Here is an 18925-nt window from a genome sequence, read left to right on the forward strand (position 1 = left end):
TCCTGGTACAACAGAAAACAAAGCAAATAAGATCTTATCCCACATACTTCACAGCCACTGGCAATAAATGTCTTCGGACAGATATATTACAGACAGTCGTATCTTAACCTCTGTCTTTCTTTCACCTTCCTCCCCTCTCTGCCTCTCACTCCTCACTTGCTCACATCAACAGTTAGCATAGATGAAAGCTCCCAAACACACATACACACACTCCTGGATATTGATTGAATAAGAGGTGGATAGCTTAAAAGCACTGAGTGCTCTACAGTAAGATCCTGCACAGTCTTTATGAACATCCAGCTAATACTGCATACTGGTGACTTTAAGTTTCCAACATAATTATTCTAGCCTTAATTTCAGTAGATGTTTTCAGCACTGACTTAAACAGAAAAAAACAACATTTTGCACGTTTATTTTATGAGATATGTGAGCAGGAGAAGGACACACTCAATCAAAACTGCAAACAGAACACAATCGTTAAACTTGGGAAACCAAATTTATTTGCAGTGTTTCTGTGCTAGACCACCAAGCTAATGGCTTATGCCAAAGAGAAGCCCTCTTAAATAGGGAGTGGCTGTAAGTCTGCAACCAATCACATTCCCCATTTGCTCACCAGACCACAGCAAAGATCACAACACCCTTTGAATTTTTACAAAAGCATAAGCTACTTTGAGCAAATTGTTCAAAATATGTGCAACTAAAACTGAAGCAATCTGGAACTTAAACAATTTCTAAATTATTACAGATTGTAAAATATATTTAAAGGCGCCAGCATCTCGAGTTGACTATTGGTGGTAATGTGTCTTTTATGGTAACAACTCATTGATTTTTACACTGTAAATCTGAAGATGCCAACTGGGCTTCTGGAAAGCTATGAGGCCTTTCTCACTAATTTCTGACAATTTATATTCAGATCAATTACTCGGCAAAATAACCCAAGGACTAATTAATAGTTAAACTGGTTAAAAAGTATAATGCCGTGTTGTCAGTACCCTTATCAGTGACTAATAGTTGCATTTATCCACTCAGTTTTATTCCAGGTGAGGATTAGGAGACAAGATGGTTGCTTCAGGTTGCCATTGGTAATGTGAGGATGTGTCAGATAGGTGTGTGTGTGTGTGTGTGTGTGTGTGTGTGTGTGTGTGTGTGAGCTGTGCTGTGCATGTCATATATGTCACTGCCTATGATCTAGAGTAATTACTGTAGTGCTGCTCTTCATCATGTTTATTTATTCGAGCCCTCTCCCTGAGCTTTTTCAGCACAGTAAGGGAGCTTTGCTGTTAATTGGGCAGGCACAGTGTGGACTAAACGATTTTCTAATCGCTGCAGCTTTTGAATTGTTGAGCTGTTGATAGACAAACTGTGAATTGGATGTTCGGTTATTCTAATCTGTTCAGTCAGCCCAGACTAACGTAGCCTCATGCAGCACTGTGAGATAAACGGGAGGAGGAGAAAAAAATACACTGCCTGCGCTGGCTGGCCTCTAGTATTTTATTCAAATCACGCCACAGTTGTATTTTAAAAATGTATGGCTATTTGATTCAAGCAGGCAGAGATAAACCATGTGCGTCTCGTCATCAGCCATGCAGTGCAGAGACACCACAGTGAACCTCGAAGCCACCAACGCCTTTTTGACCGGAGATACAAAAACAGGAATTTTTTTTTTAAAAATCGGTGTGTATTGTTATGCACTGCAGTCTGTACAACTGGGCGGCAAGTGGTGTCAATTTAATAACAGCGATAATATACTAAAACAAAATGAGGCGTATCACGTTATTATTGCACAGTCACACACTGCACACGCAGCGATCACCGGTTCCGATTAATCACGTTGACGCGGATGAATGAAAGAGGGCAGAGACGACACAATCGTTGCTGCGTGGGGATGCGCGGCGTGGCACTGGGTCATGTAGTGCTTTCACCCACCTTTTATCCAGGCAGCAGATCCACTCCGCCGATGGGGACGAATTAGGGGACGTCTGCACCGCGACCATCTTCCCCGGCTGTGTGTGTGCGTGTGTGTGTGTCACTAGACACTGTGATGCTTACCGGAGGAGGGTTCCCGGTTGTCGGTGGTCGTTAATGGTTGTGAGCTCTGACTCCCCCTCCCCGCCCCTCTGCCTCACACAACTACGGGATGTGTGTTCATATATATATACATATTTCTTTTTAAAAACAACACATACACACACACACACACACACACAGATATATATATATATATATATATATATATATATATATATATATATATATATATAGACACATATATAGACACATATATAGACACATATATATAGACACATATATACACAAACTTCAGTCTTTAATTAGCTCAGGTCTCTTCAAATGTCACTGCGTGTCAGCATGGGGTGGACCCCAATCTGGGAACCCATTTATTAGTCTGTTAGTCTCCTGCAGAAACCTGTGTATGAAGACAGAAAGGTAATATTGATAAGATATGATAAGGTAAGTTAGCCTTTATTGGTACCAGAAATGGAAATGTCAAGTTGTTAAAGCTGCAAAGTATACAGGGCAGGAATAAATAAACAGATGCAGCATATATAACAACAATAATACTATGCAAAAAAAATATTTCATAGTGCAGTGGTTGTGTACTGATCAAAACAGATTTTTTTAATTGGGCTGGGGGCATTAACTTTTAATTTTTCCAGCGTAGTGCATGTTTATAGACTTTATACATTGTAGAGCGTTGTTTGTCTCCAAAGCCATTCATAGTTGGTTTTCTTCTTACATCACTGACCTGCTCCAGATTCAAATTTTGCGTGTTTGTCCCCAAACTGTGGAGCAGCAATACCCCCACAATCAGATTTGTTCCTTCTTCTAAGTCTTTTAAAACTACACTTAAAACGAATTTGTATTCATTGGAATTTGTGATTTATGAATACATTCATGTAGTGCTTAGATTTTAAATTAAACATCCAGTAGTGTTAACAGTTGATCTCAGACATTACAGCTATTTTCTTATAACACAGGATAATGCTGGAACAAATATCAAGCATATTCATCAGTTAAACAATCCTCCCAGAAAGCATGATTTAAGAGCAGAGGCTGACATTGTTATTGGGAATTCTTCAGACTCATCATACCCACACAGTGTATCATTTTCATCTCTGATCCCTATTGTGAAAACCCACCCAGGATCATGTATGATTTCATACAAGGAAATCTATGTATTTAGTTTCAAGGGAGTTTGTCATCAAGCAAAGATTTGTGAGACAGCAGGCAGCATGAAATTCACCAGTAATATGAGAAAACGTGATCTTTAAAAAAAGTTATGTTAAAGATTGAAAGCATTTAGAGGAATTTAGGGAATTTCTCCATTTTCACTGACTGCACTGAAAAACCACAGCAGGTCAGACAGAAGGAGGAAGGCGAGAGAGTTACGATCCCATGATGGGCCCTCTTTTATCCCCTCATTCTGGCAACTGATAATATTAACTCTATTGCATCAGGTTAATTACAACGTCTGAATGTGTGCACCTGTTGAAAGTGTGTGTGTGCGAGTGTGCGCATGTGTGTGCGCGCAATTGTTTACGCTTGCCTTAATGCATCTGTTTAAAATGGCACTTCAACACGCATGAGAGTAATACTGGAGGGTGAAGGAAATTTTCACCAGACTGTGTGTGTGTGTGTGTGTGTGTGTGTGTGTGTGTGTGTGTGTGTGTGTGTGTGTGTGTGTGTGCCAGTTGTCTCACAAAGGGTAGTGCTCTTTTTTAAATATTTCTTATTTAAAAAAAATGTCTGGAGATTAAAGTTGAATTACAGCTACATAGAGTACATGGAGACCTATTAAGTATTATAGTAGTAGTGGTATTATAACACCTATCACAACCCTATTAAGCATAAGGTATGCTATTTTATGGACAGAGATGTACAATATAACACATTTTATCATAATATCATCTTTATTGAGATTGATACTTTTAAAATAAAACACTGTTGGCAAACACACAGCTGACAGTTTTGTACTGTAAAGCTTATACTCTGGGAAGCACGGTTCAGGATTATTGTTATTGTAGTTTACAATAAATTGCTGGTACATTGGCGGTATCTTTTATGATCTTTCATGTTTGATCTAATGACATCTAAAGGCTTAACTCTGCCATTTATGCTCTTCATACTCATCAGCACAGGATTAGATCTCTATTACTTGTGTTTTTAAAATGAGACATCTGCAGTGTGCACATGCAATACAACAGTATCACTGTGCATATTTATACGCTCACAAGCTGATCTATAAAAACTGCCACCTGAGGGACACGTGAGACTATGTCCCAGCACGGTGTAAAGGGATTCTGCAGTGCAGCGGCACAGCTACATCGTGCTTTGCTCATTTAAATTGACAACTTGTGCGTTCATCCCAGATATGAGTTGAGTGGAGAGAATGTGTGTGTCTGCATTTAAATGCTCAGAGGATAGAAGGCAATTCCCTCATGAAACTGGGAATCTTTAAATATGGCTGACTGAACAGACAACCATATGGGGCAAGGCTGTGTGCGAAATGCAGCCTACACAACAACACACTCAGTCACATGCACACAAACACACAGTCGATACAGTCAACTATTATAGTAAAACCATCTGCCAGTCACTTCTAATTTGTTTAAATAACGATGACGTTGCTGTTTACTAAAGCAGTACTCAATGCTAGGTGTTTCAGAGATAACCAGGGTTTATAAATTTGCAACCCCAATTCCAAAAGAGCTGGGATGTTGTGTAAAACATAAATAAAACCTCAATGCAAATATTTGCAAATCTAGATCTTGATAAACACATATTTTATTCACAATATACCACAGAAAACTTCCATCTTCTTATCCACATCAGGGTCATGGCTGGGCTGGAGTCGATCCCAGTAGTCATAAGGGAAAGAGCAGACTACACCCTGGAGAGGTTGCCAGTCTATTGCAGGCCTAACACAGAGAGACAGACCACCATTCATGCTCACATTCACAGCTACAAATTTAGAATCATCACGTATGTCTTTGGACCATGGCAGGAAGCCAAAGTACCTGCAGTAAGTAACCCACACAGACACAGTGAAAACATGCAAACTCATCTACATCTGCATACCTCACGTGTCTTCACTTAGTTATTTTTGTACTTAGTTATTTATCTTTCATTAATTTTTATCCTTATTTTTATCTTTATTTATCTTAATATCTTGTCTTATATTTATCCTTATTTACCTTGTTCCTTTAACCCTTACCACACAGAGAAATGCTGTTTCTTTTGTACACATGACAACAAACACTTTGAATCTTGAATCTTGAAACTCCACTGATGGATTTGAATCCAGGACCTTTTTATGGTGAGGGAATGTTGCTAACCATCGCACCACCATGCTGCCCCATTGAAAACATATCAAATGCTTAAACTAAGGGAAAAACATTTAAGAAAAAAAATGATATCAGATTCTAGCTGCTCAATGGTCCTGGGTCTTCTTTGTACTTTTTGTTTCATGATGTTTTGAACTGGGGAAAGGTCTGGACTTTTGGCTCAGAAAAGATGGCGGCATTTCTGGATCCTGCTTACATATGGCTTCTTGTACTACATGTACTGCAGATGATAAGATTTTCTAACGTCTTCACGATTTTACATTACAGAACATTATTCTGAAATTGTTCAACACTTTATATATACATTTGTTTTGCAGATTGGTGAACCTCTGCCAAAATTTACTTCTGAGAAACTCAATGCTCTTTTCATACCCAGTCATGTTACTGACCTGCTCCCAGTTAACCTCCTTAGCTGTAAAATATTCCTCCACCTGTTGTTTTTATTTATATTTTAGTACCACTTGCTTTTCTAGTATTTTTCCCCCATCACAACTTGTTTGTGACATGTTAGTGCCATCATTATGATGTAGTGAAATTTGTCAGTTTAAATATTTAACATGTTTTTTATATTCTAGTGTGAATACAATATAGGAGCATGAGACCTATAAATGATGCATTTTGCTTTTGTTTACATTTTACACAACGTACCAACTTTTCTGGATTTGGGGTAAGTCAGAGGGTTAGGGTTAGTTTAGACTTTTTTTTTTAATAAATTGGCTAATATTTTTTAAAAAAATGGATGAATGGATATATAGTTAAAATATGTGCAATAATCCCTACATGATTTTGAAAGGACTATATTCACTGAGGTCATGAAATAAAGCCGTCAGTGCTCTCTGGTGGACTAACAACAGAACAGCTGTACTAATGGTAAATATATGTCCACATCCAATTTCTGTGCTGCAGTTTCATGCTGCATATCCGCTGAAATGTTGGGATACATACTGAAACATACAATCTGTGATAAAGCAACAAAACAGGTGAAATTGAAATAAAAGCTCAATAAGAACAACAAAGAAAATGTGCTGGTGTGTGACAAATCTGTTCTCCAGGGACACTGACAGCAATTGTTTAGCTCCATTTTCCACACTAGCAGCACACTCGCCGTACAGTAGCACTGTCCACAAACCCACAAACACAATAGTACTGCTGCAAAGAGAACCTATGCGTTGGCACAAGTACTGACGGGTCTATTATTGTGTCTAAATTGTAACCGTCTCTTTTTTATGTCAATCTGAGGAGAGAAAGACAGAAACTCCTGTACAAGTCAAGGTGACCTGAGAGCTATCAGCACAAACAGGGCTCTGTATTTCTCATCTTACTTGCGATCAATCCGAAATACTGCTGAGTAAAACAGAGGGGGCTTGCTGTCACTTCACAGCATTTATCATTCCTACAATTTGCTGTTTTCTCTACTCTTCAGTCCTTTACATTTCTACTGCTTCTCACATTCCAGGTTAGATTTTCTGCCTCCATTCTTTGTCTTCATTTACTCTGCCTCGCTCACTTTTCTACCTCTCAAAATTGACTTTCTCGCCCACCGCGACATCACTCCCTCAATTTCCCTTCATTTTCCCTCCCTCTCTTGGTTAGCCTCATTCAGAAGAAGGCTTTTGTGATTGGCCAGTATTTATATCAACTAGGTCCCAGTGCCACCTGGGACAATAGTCTCCTGTCAGATCCAGGTCATAGCAAGCAGAACCACTCTTCGGCTCTGCACGGTTCAGTCCAGTCCATTGAAATCCAGTCCAGCCCATCTGCCACACAAGCCAACCTCTCAGACAGACATAGGTACTGCACCTACTCACCCGCTGGCATCACACAGACACACAAGGCAGGAGCACACACAGGTGCTGCATCACTGCTCCCATTTTGCCTCACACACACACACACACACACACACACACACAGGTAGACAGTGGGAGATCTGGCTGACTGCACAAACCTGCATCATGCACACAGGTGAATATTCACACCAAGCCTGCCTCTGAGCCCAATAGAGGCTCTGCTAGTGACATTTTTTCTTTACTACAGACAGCAACTCTGGCAGTGATGCTGAGAAGCAGGAAACAGGTGAAGGTAAGTGGATGTAGCACAGATCTGCATGCTTGGTAGAAGTTTAAGAGAGAACTACCATGTTTAGCATTATGCAATAATATGGGGGAAAGCTACAAAACAGGTATTACAACAGATGGCATTATTAGCCTCACAATGGTTAACAACCACCACTAAATATGAGACTGTAATAGGCTTTAGTGACCAAAATAAGACTTTCCACTGAAGATAAATACTTTATAGGGCACAGATGTTACAACTGACTTTTTAAATGTAGGCTAACTTGCCCGAGGGCTGGTACCCACTCACCGTCAGTGCTACACAGTTACTGGAGTAGTTTACACAGGATTACAGGGGGATAATCCATTTACAGTATTTAGAGACATGAGTCGCCATCTGTCTGTATTTATCTCAGCAAGGGAGCCGTCAGCACCGACTGACAGCAGCAGCACTTTTATGGTGAGACGAAACTGTCGGGGACGGTCTAGAGAAAGAGCTATTACTTTAATAATATTCCAGTTACTTTCTTGTAATTTAGCTAACCGCTGGATCACGAGCCCTAACGCGCTGGAGCCCGCGACCTTTAAACTGCGCGCGCACACTCGCCAGGTTGGTGAACTTTGCTGCCTTCACATGCCGTCGTGAAATCCGAGCTCCGAACGACAAATTTGCGATTTCATTTTTGCGAGACAGTTTTAGCTAGTCACAGTTAGTCCGAGGAAAAGTCTTGTGCCAAGAAAAACACTGCTTTTGCAGTAAGCTGTCAGAAAGGTGGGTGTAGGGTTGCAATGAAAAGAAAGCTTAACTGACCCGGGCTTGAAGCCAGATTCCGTTAATGTGACTAATTAATTTATCTAATTGGAATTTTTTTTGCCTAAAACGTTAAGGAAACAATAATCTAAATAAACTGATTTAGACTATCGTTGATATTAGAAGTGCAAAAATGCGCAAGCTTATGTACACACGCCCTCAATCCTTTTTTTCGACAGGGCGTGTGAACTTAAATGTTGTCTAGAAGGGACCGCAAACAAGTCTAATTGTGGATACCTGTGTCAAGTAGATATACAAAAATGTCTACATGCTACGTTTTTATCTTTTAAACTGTTCTGGCGATTGAAATTCTTCGATAAAAGAGTGAGTATTTTTTTAAAAATGTGTTGTTCTTAATCCTGGCACTGGATAGTTTGTCTCAGTCAGTAACTGAGGTTTAGCGTTTTGTTTTCTTCTTTGATTCAAGGGTTTAAGGACAGAGCGATGCTTTATAGATTTTGAGGCACCTAAAAGGTATTATTTATTTCATGTTTGTTTGCAGTGTACGCCTACTGAGCTATTCTTAATGTGCTTTTCAGGAGATTTTCACTGTGGTGGTGATAATGAATTGAAGAATCTGGAGTCTACCTTATGACAATGAACTTCCCAGACCAAAAGCCTGCCTTTAATGTTTGCTGTCATCACACAAATGCAGTAAACTTGTAAACCACCAGCTTTTGTCAAGAATATCTTGCCTTATTGCAACCATTTCACTGTACCAGCAAGTCTTCAAACATTTGCCTTTCCCCAGGTGCTTTGTCTAGCTACGAAAAGCATCTATTTCAGATTGTCCACAGTTTCTCTCTTAGCCAGAGAACCTCCAAATTTTCCAATGATGCGGACAGAGAGCAAAGGCCGAAGTGCCTCCCCTCACAGGATAACGTACAAATCTGATTTCCATGCTATCAAATGCTCATTCGACACTGGGACCAGTTTACAGCCAGGGACCAAATCTGCTGCTGCCCAGCGCTCTGCTGTGCACCCTAACAAGCTGGAGTCCAGCCTGTCAGAGCCCCTAATGTCCTGCACCAGCACCAGTGGTAGCACAGGTTGCAGAAGTAGAATCCACAGCACCAGGGGGACCAAAATCAGAGATAACATCTTTCTTCAAATGGACAGCCAGCAGTTGAAACAAGATAGCGGCCCAGTGCCAAGTTCTGGCTCCACGGTGCTTATTTCTCCCCCAAATCCTAGCATACAGCTCCAGACTTCACCTTTTCCTGGATCCAGGTGTTCAGTCATCAATTCCTCATCTGCTCTGAGCACTGTAACAACAAATATTTCTATCCCAGAATCCTCCCTGAAAGATAAACCATCCAGAGCGGAGGAAATTACGGATATTGACCGAGCTGCTCTGGCACAGAAGTTCTCTGTAACTCGAAGATTGTTTGAGAGCAAGATGATGGAAGATGGGGGTGGTGGAGGCCAGGTTTCAAAACCCCTGATTGCCAGGGGAAGCAAGGGGATGGAAGATGGGAAAGTAGAAGTCAACAATGTAGAAAAGGTGGAAGAGGGAAATGGGAAAAGGAGGAACACAGAAGAGGATGGCTTAGATAAAGACAAATCCATGAACCATATCATAAATGTTTCCTTGCTGAAGCCTTCTACACCATCTTCACTGACAAGGTGCCCTAAATCCCCCGTCTCAGATATTCCTGGCGATGCATCCAACAAGTACAACTACTTTGACAAAGACGATCAAATCAAAGTATCACAAACAGAAGGAGAAGCATCCTGTCTTAACCCCTGCTTGACGCCTGAGGAGACGCTTCGAGCAGAGTTGGTCAGCATAAAAAATGAGTCATCAGAAAGTGATGAGAATGAAGAAGGGAAGGAGTGGAAAGAGAATAAATGCTGGATTAAGGATCAAGTGACATATATTAGTATAGCTCCAGGTGAAGAGTCCTCAGTGGATGATGTGTTTGAGGAGCCTAGTGTGGAAACACAGGGACCTTACAAATTGGAAACCAGGGTGGTATTACAAGTACGAAATGTTGGACCAATCATTTCATCAGGAGACCACCAGAAGGAGCTGTCAGGGAGCATGACAGAGAAAGGAGGAACGGAGGATGGCAGGGATGTTGGAAGAGACAAGTATCTGCAGGTGAGTGAACAATGGGAGGGTGGAAGGGAGGAGCAGAACAGAGAGTTCGTAGCACGGGCTGAGGAGAAGTCGACAGAAGAAGGAGGCAACAGGGAAAAAATGACTGATGCAGTGGTAGAAGAGAGTTTTGGTGGGAAGGAAAGGGTCATCGTGCAAGAGAAGGAAGTTTACAACAAGGCTGTGGGAAAGGGCAAAGGTGGAGTGGAGGAATGTAGACAAAGTCAAGAAAAGGAAAATGGGAAAGAAGAGAAAAGTAGGAAGGAAGAAGGCAGAACACCTGAGCTGCAAGCAGAGTTTGCAACTGAGGAGGTCAAGCATGTAGCATTAAGAGGAGGTAGTGATGGAAACACTGAAGCAGGAGGCGGCAAAGAGGCCCAAAAAGAAGATGCATTAATCAGTGGCATTGAGAACAAGGCTTTTGCATATGATCAGGAATCCCAGTCCCATCCAGAGCTTTCCACTCCACCAAGACAAGAGTTGGAAAACCAGCTTTTGTTGGAGTATGAGGAAATTCCCGGTGTGCCTGAACTTTCCGACAAGGAGAATGAGGATGGATATGCCGAGAGGAAGGTCAAGTTCTGCTCGGCACCAATCAAGGTAGGGAAACCTTTGTGAAAAATAACGCAAACGTTAAGGGTTTGCAGGCTTTAAGCTACCATTGCTCATTTTATTGAAAGCTGCAAGGTCTGTAAAGTCATGCACTTGAGAAACTCTTTTGTCGTAGATTTGTGTGACTGTCAGTTCCAGCTGCTATTTGAATCTGAGTAAGCGAGGTGTTAGCCCAAAGCAATGTTTCTAATCCATTAAGAGAGGAGGAAAGACAAGATTCCACACGCTTCCCTCTGTCAGCGCTCGGCTCAGAGCTGCCTTTACACCGGAAAAAGATCCCGCGGCATTAATCTGGATCGATTATAACAAACTACTGTAGCAGTGGTCAGTGTGGCATCAGTAAATGTCATATGGAAGTTGTGTGTGTACACTTAGATATTTTGCAATCCTGTAATTGTTGGTACAGTTTGCTCAAGTGTTTGCATTTACTCGATCCGATGCTGGCTCTCACACTAACCACATTTGTCTGTATAAACAAGGTCTTGTTGTGTCAATAGCTGCAGATCTTTCTAGTCAGCCCACAGTGAACATATGCACCAGATAAGAATGCAAAAAAACAGGCATTTTCATTTAGCCTAAAATTGCCATCAATGTTAACCTAAGTTGAGGCCTTAATTGCATGATGAATGGTGTGTTTCAGGTGTACAACACCTATTCTAATGCAGATTATGACAGACACAATGAAGATATTGACCCAGTGTCTGCTTCGGCTGAGTTTGAGCTAGAGAAGAGAGTGGAAAGGATGGATGTTTTTCCAGTGGAGATAAAAAAGGGTTTGTATGAGCATCTGTTTTTCCTCTCTCCTCTGATTGTTAAACGTCTAATGATTTTTAGCAGTTAATGTAGCTAATGTAAGGATAAATTCCCAATGTCTTCACTACCTTTTTTTCCCCCACACCCTCCAGGTGAAGATGGACTCGGCATCAGCATCATTGGGATGGGTGTAGGTGCTGACCAGGGACTGGAAAAACTTGGCATCTTTGTCAAGACAATCACTGAAGGAGGAGCAACCCAGAAGGATGGAAGGTTAGCTTTAGTGTCTTTATTTTTTTTTTTCTCTGAATAAAACCAAGATAAAGGTAGATACTCTCCTCAGTCTGTATGTGTTTATCTCTGTAAGGATTCGGGTGAATGACCAGATAGTGGAGGTGGATGGAGTGAGTTTAGTTGGAGTCTCCCAGCTGTTTGCAGCCACAGTCCTTAAGAACACATCGGGTCTCGTCAAGTAAGTTACCACACAGCAAGTTTTTTTTTTTTGTCTGTGACACGTCCTGATTCTTGTTATGTTGAACAGCTTTGTGTATTTTTGCTGTTATCTTAGACCAGCGGTCCCCAACCCCTGGGCCATGGACCAGTACCAGTCTGTGGGTCATTTGGTACTGGGCCGCAAGAGTTGAGACTAGGATGTGAAATTTATGGTTTTCAGGGGTTTTATCATTAACTCTGTTTCCCTGGGTCTTTTCCCGTGTTGTAGTTGTGTCTTATTTTGAAAGAAATATTTACCATAGCGACCCGAGAGCACTAAGGGGCAGAGAGGAGGACGTTACTCTCAATGTTGTTGGCGCATTTCAGGAGAACGCTGCTAATAAAGCTACACAATTACACAGTGAATTTGCTTTTATTATTATATTTACAAAATACCACAGTTTTTGTCTTGGTTGTATCATTTTACTTGTTGTATTTATCCGCGACACCTTAAAGGCTGGTCCGTGAAAATATTGTCTGACATTAAACCGGTCCGTGGCGCAAAAAAGCATGCGGACTCCAACATCGTTTTTTTGGTAAACCGTATATAAAAGTGTGTTTGTGCACTTCTTTGATATTCCACTTTAAAAATAATGTGCAAAGATAAGTGACAGGGCCTCCTAAGATGTCTAAAAGTTGTATAAAGATGAAACAATGTTAGTGCTATAAATAAAGTCTTCTCAGATATTTTTAGTCTTTTATCATAAGGGTGATATTGTATTTGCAAGTTTAACTCGGTTAACACATAATATATTCTTCACAGTACTGTCTAAGATTTTCTTAAGTCTGCCATAGTGTGCAGGATTGTCTGTCAGCCCTTCAGATCATAATGAAAAACACTAATAGAAACATTTTAATTTCTTTTATAATAAACACTTGAGCACCTGATATTGTAGGTTTTGGGTGCCATCTGGCAAATCTTTAAATGCCAGAAATGAACACATCAGCTCATTATTTCCTCTTCATGACACCCTCATGTGGTCTGTCTTTTCACACAGCAATGTTTTGGGGTTTTTCTTCTGATATAAACTTTGAAGCAACATTTATAAATCGCATCCAACATTTTTGGATAATCTGAGTGTCTGTAAATGCACCGACATTTAGAGCATGTTTAAAAACAGTCAGCGCCTGCAGCTATACTAATGTACGATGACAGCGTACCACCAACACTCAGAGTACATTTTGACACGCCGCAGCAGGATGAACCCGGTAGTAAATAATAATGACGAATCAGTTTCCAGTCGGCTGCTTTAGTTCAGGGGTCGCCTTTGTACTTTTGCACTTGTTATCTGTGTTTGCTGACTGGCATTAGTTGTCATGCCATCATTAATGTTATTGGTGACACCTGAAAAGTGGGATAGCTCCTCCTAGTGAGGATGAGAAAGTGAGAAGCAAGGGGGCACAGCTGCCAAATGGCAAATCCTGCTTCATAAACATCACCGCTTATGACTTGCAAGAGTGCAGCGATAATATGTCACACCAGCTGATGAAAGACAAAGAATACATCAGTGTTTCCTTGTCTCTCTCAGGTGCACTTTAGTGTTTGAAAGATCTGCCATGAGTCTGCAACTTAAAAAAGCATCCAGAATGTCTGCTGTAAAACGCACAATTTAACACAATCTGCACAGGTGTGTGGTGAGATGGAGTGATTGATCACACCTGTGATTGATTTCTGGGGATTTTTTGTTTTTTTTTCCTGCAGGTTTTTGATTGGCCGAGAGAAGGAGGGGGTGGAGAGCGAGGTGGCGCGACTGATAAATGAAAGCCTGGAAATGGATAAAAGCAGAAAGGTGTGTCCTCTTGTAGAAGTGGGGGAGGTTGGCTTGTTTTAACTATTTCTGTTCAATTTAACTGTGCGTGTGTGTCTATATGAAGAGAGAAAGAGATGGCAGAAGAGTGGAGGACAATGATTGCAGCATATCAGAGAAGGGCTTGGTGTTTGATGAAGAGGAGGCGGAGGATGACTGCTGCGAAGAGGAGGATGTGTCCGCTCTTTCGGGTCTAGACAACTACCAGCTCTGCCTCAAATACCAGCAGGTACTCTGTGTTCAACCAGAGGTTTTAGCTTGGATTCATATTCTAAAACTAAAAGAAATGCTGAAAATCTGCGTCCTTTCTTGTAATTGTTAATATATCCAGGTTTATTCATGAATTTGCTCTTTAATGTGCTTACAGCTTCAGTCCAAACTAAGAAGCAAAGCAACCCAACTTGAGCACACTAAAGAACAGGTAGGTCACTCAGTTGAGGTTGAGGCTCTGTGTCTCACTCGCAAACCAATGACTGTACTCACTTCAATACACTACCTTCGCATCCAAATTTGGAAGCCTCTGACCCATTTAACTGTGTATGAGACGCCACAGAGTGGAGTTATTAGGACATGGCTGCTTTCCAGCACTCCTCGTCAAGCCCTGCTTTTTCTGCCTTTGACTTGAAGTAATCACCACTGTGACATAACTGGGTTGGTGAAAGCCTTTCTGAAAGAAATCTTTCTTCTGCGTTGAGTTTTGACTACTTCAACAGCTTTGATGGCACAAAGCAAGAGGAAATGTGTCGTTTCTCCAACAAATGTCTTGATGCATACGATCTAACAACATGAAGGCCCTTTTTTTTTTTTTTTTTTTTTTTTTTGGAAGACATTTTTTTTTTTTCCTCTTGTGCACATGACATGCTTGCATTGCATAAAGATAGTTTTGTCTGTTTCTTAGTTAAAGGCTTGGGAGGAGCAGCAGGCCTGTTGGGAGAGCCAGAAGGCTGACTTGGAGCAAAAAGTGGAGGATGGAGAGGACAAAGCAGACAAACTAGAGAAGTACGGTTGAGCAGCTTCAATGCTCTGTCCCATTTTTGTGATATTTTTCTAGAGCGTGTGGAATAGAAAAGCATTTTACCGGAGCAGGCATGAAGATTAAAGGCTGCAATTGGAGACTGTTGATAAATACAATGAAGATTATGATGTGGGTTGATAAGGTGCTAATGAATCCCACTCTGTTTATCAGGTATTGGCAAGAGGCCCAGACCCTGTGCAGAGTTGTAAGCCAGCGACTGGCTGATGCCCAGAGCCAATCAGAAAGCCTGGAGATCAAATACAATAAGGCCAAGAGACTGGTCAGAGAATACCAGAGCAGGTACTCATGAAATCCTGCTAACTCCCTAAAAGTGTTACTAGTGAGCATGCTGTGCAAGTTAGTCAAACTGCACCAAGGTGTCTTACATGTGACTTAATGTGTTTTTAAGAGAGGAAGAGGGGGAGAAAAGGGAGGCAGATTTGAGGAGAGAAATGGAGGAGAAGGAGAGGCAGCACAGAGAGATGATTGAAAAGCTTCAAATCCAGGTGAGGGGAGGCTTTTCAGTGCTTTGAGGATTTATTTACCTGATCCTGACATTTCTCTGTAGTCATTGTTTCTCATTGTGTATCACAGATTGCACAGCTAGAGGGAAAAGAGCCAGTATCTGAGAGAAAGAGCCACTCAACTGACACTTCAAACACCGGTGAGCATCAGTTTTGGTGACAGTGAAGTGTCTTTGCATGTCTGTTTGACTCGGCAGCTGGCTCTACATATTACTGATGATAAATTATATTTTATTTTTCTAGCTTCAGAAGCGGAGGAACACTAAGCTTTTTGAGTTGTCTAATGCAACTTCAGTATGGAAAATTATTATGTAATTTAAATAGGCTTTTATGCATTTGTCTCAGGCACAGACTGGTCGATTCCAGTTCCTAATACCAGCCGTTTAGACTCCAGCGCTCACAAAGCCAGGGCTCAGCTAGCCCAGAAATCCAAGCGCCAACCGCCTTCACGAGACAAACTCAGAGAGAGCTTCAGAAAAGGGGTAAGGAACAGTTTTGTTGTCTGTCTTCCTTTTTTTTTTTTTTTTTTTTTTTAATATGAAACGGGGGTGAAAGAGATGCAGTTTCTAGCTGTGATCATGTCTTCTCTCACTACAGGAAGAAGGGGCCCTGAAAGCACAAGAGGGACGGTCACTGTCCGCACCCACAGCGATCCGAACCAGTAGAAGCGACGTGTCCAGCACCTCATCGTTCCCAGCCTTCAGTCCTCAAGCTGCAAACAACTCAGTCTTCACCCCTCCAATCTACATCACGGATACCACCCCGTCCTCGCCGAGCAAATCCTCCACCTCTAGAAAATCCAAAAGGAAATTTCCCGACTTCAGGTGGCGGCTCTTTTATTTTGACTCACACTTTCTAAATTTAAAGCCTTAAATTGCTCTTCAGCCTCAGAGTTCTGATGGTTTTGCCAAACATGCTGAATATGGCACTGAGTAAAATTTTGCTGGTTGTATTTTTTTTTTTTTTCTTGTATTTACTCTTTAAAGCTTATTTAATATTTCTTTTAGTGGCCTTCGCAAGTCTCTCAGCAAAAGAAGCGAAAAACGCAGCAGGACGTCTGTGAGCAACAGGTGTGGTGACACTAATATGGGTGGGGGGGGGGAAGAATGTTTTTAAAGATGTGAACCTAACATCTGTTTTGAACACTACTGCTCTTGACAAAGATGAAAAATGTGCATACGTTTTAATATACGTTTACTGCACATTCACCCAGTGTATATACTGTGTGTGTGTGTGTGTGTGTGTGTGTGTGTGTGTGTACATATATGTTCTTCCCCCCCCCCCCCCCCCCCCCATTTTTGCACATGTCGAGGAGCGTGTCAGGCTACATTTCACTGTGTGTTATACTTGTATAACTATGCATGTGACAAATAAAGAACCTTGAACCTTGAATGAGGGCATAACTGCTCTTCTCCAGGGCATCCAGTGATGACCTGTTGGATGAGCCCGCTGAAGTCTCTCCATCAGGCTCTGTCACCTCCATGCCCTCTTGCCTGCCATTTCCTTGGTTTGGCGAGAGAGGAAGAGAAAAGGAAGAGGAAGGGGAGAGTAGGCGGGAGCGACTTCGGTCTGTATCCAGCAGCAGTTTGCCGTACCTGACCACCTCAGGGAGAAGACAGCAGGTAAGAAAATGAACCCACAACCTTCTCAGCGTGGCCCCTTCTTCCTGTCTCAGCTTTCTGACGTAGAGCAATCTCATACAAACACAACCTCATTTCAAATTGGCTTGCATGCTTTTGTACATATGCAGTAGATAATGAACTATCTAGGCACCCCAGTTTCATTTCTGTTGGTTCCAGAGTATTGGCTCTCCAGTGGGCTGTTCCAGTATGGTGGGTCATGTGTCTGATCACTCCCTCTCTGGACACTCTCACACTTTCACCTTTTCTTCCACTGAGGTGAGTCTATCCTTCCCTTTCTTTTCTTCACTCTTTGCTTCCCCCCGGGCGTTCTGTCCAGCTTTCACACACAGGCTCTTTAACCTCCTAGGACCTGGCATCCACATATGCGGACATCACATTTTGGGTTATTTAGACCAAAATACTCAATTTTGCTTTACAAGGGCCTGATATCCACTTACGAGGACATTATACTGCTACTGTTCTATCAAAATTTTAAACGAATATCCTCATATGTGGCTCTTTTCTTAAAAACAAAAATAAGGTTAAAAAAAAAAATCTGGTAATTCTTTGTTTTGACGTTCTTGGGCCCCAATATGCCCAAATATCAAAGAGAAATTAAAAATGCATGCCGTGGAAGAGTTTGGGTCTTAGGAGGTTAATCTCTTTAATCATAGCTTCCTTCTCCTGCTATATTCTTTCATACCCCTCAGACTTTGGACGATGACCCAGTTCCCACGAACAACAACAATCAGTGGCAAAGTCGACCCGTCTTGGAGTGGAATAACCAGCAGGTGTGTCTGTGGTTAATCGCTATGAACATGGATAAATACACATCAGAGTTTGCCGCCAGGAGTGTGGATGGGACACAGCTTCTCAACATGGACAGTGAGAAACTCAAGGTCAGCAGATGAGCTACTGCTGTTGGGGGCAGGAGCCAAATGTTTTGTTGTGGTGTAACTATATAGGACGATTTATTGTGGACTACTCTGCTCTTCATGCTGGTTGCAGTGTTTCTTAGTAATCATAACAGAGTAGCCTTGATACAAAGTAGTCCAAGTGATTGAGGTTTTACACTAACAAATTTTAAACTTGCTTCTTGTTAAATGTGAAGTCGGTCCCCCGTGTGAGGTCCAAAACGGCATGTGTACCAAATCCACTAGTACCCCATTTAAACACACACTTTTGTTATCAGGCTTTGGGCGTGTGCAGTCAAAGTGACCGTTCTGCCCTGAAGAAAAAGCTTAAGGAAATGAGGAAGAGAGAGGAGAAGGACCAGAGGAGAGGAGCGAAGAGGCTGAAGGAGGAAAAGGATAAAGAAAACGTGGACAGCGATGGCAAAGAGAAGTCAAGGATGATGAGCGAGGGGAAGCCCCTGAAAGACGAAAGACGCAGTGGAAAAACTGTAAGAACAGAGTCGCTCCTGTGAAGGAAAGACTGAGATGAAATGAGATGTACACCACCAGCATGAGTGTGTGTTTGCGGTCTCTCGCAATCAGAACTGCACTTCTACTGAACTAATAGAAACGTCTAGATCGACTGAACACGTCTGTAGACTTTAAGAATGAGACCATTAGTCTTCAAATCAGCACTAAGGTTCAAAGCCACAGCACTTGCCTCCTAGGTATTCCTTTAAGTGTGAATTAACTGTATTGCAGTCTGCTTTTTTTATTTTAAACTTGAGTCATAATTTATCCTTTTAATATTTAATGAAGTGCTGATTTAAGCACTCAAGTATTTGCTGTACATGTTGGGTTTTTTATGTCTTAATAA

General features: G+C 41.6%; 2 protein-coding genes across 2 annotated transcripts in view; one reads left to right on the plus strand and one right to left on the minus strand.

The window, feature by feature from the left end:
* LOC146648302 (rap guanine nucleotide exchange factor 4-like) overlaps positions 1-2065 on the minus strand; it is a 28925-nt gene extending 26860 nt beyond the window's left edge. Inside the window, exon 1 of the mRNA XM_085390439.1 lies at positions 1927-2065. Within this exon, the coding sequence (XP_085246565.1) occupies positions 1927-1994 (68 nt within the window). The 5' untranslated portion in view covers positions 1995-2065. The remainder of the gene's footprint in view (positions 1-1926) is intronic.
* Positions 2066-8417: 6352 nt separating this feature from the next.
* Positions 8418-18659, plus strand: LOC146648303 (uncharacterized). The gene is made up of 19 exons (XM_085388456.1): positions 8418-8552; positions 8768-10929; positions 11582-11714; positions 11847-11967; positions 12062-12166; positions 13889-13976; positions 14062-14223; positions 14362-14415; positions 14893-14993; positions 15181-15309; positions 15419-15515; positions 15604-15673; positions 15879-16015; positions 16131-16357; positions 16541-16603; positions 16951-17155; positions 17333-17431; positions 17866-18054; positions 18348-18659. The coding sequence occupies exons 2-19, from the start codon at positions 9061-9063 to the stop codon at positions 18579-18581; spliced, it is 4083 nt and encodes a 1360-aa protein (XP_085244582.1). The 5' UTR covers positions 8418-8552; positions 8768-9060; the 3' UTR covers positions 18582-18659.
* The last annotated feature ends 266 nt before the right edge of the window (positions 18660-18925 follow it).

The sequence above is a fragment of the Rhamphochromis longiceps genome, linkage group LG18 (genome assembly GCF_057381845.1).
Source record: "Rhamphochromis longiceps isolate RC_006_pf linkage group LG18, R_longiceps_female_GT1.1, whole genome shotgun sequence".
In the NCBI taxonomy this organism is placed as follows: domain Eukaryota; kingdom Metazoa; phylum Chordata; class Actinopteri; order Cichliformes; family Cichlidae; genus Rhamphochromis; species Rhamphochromis longiceps.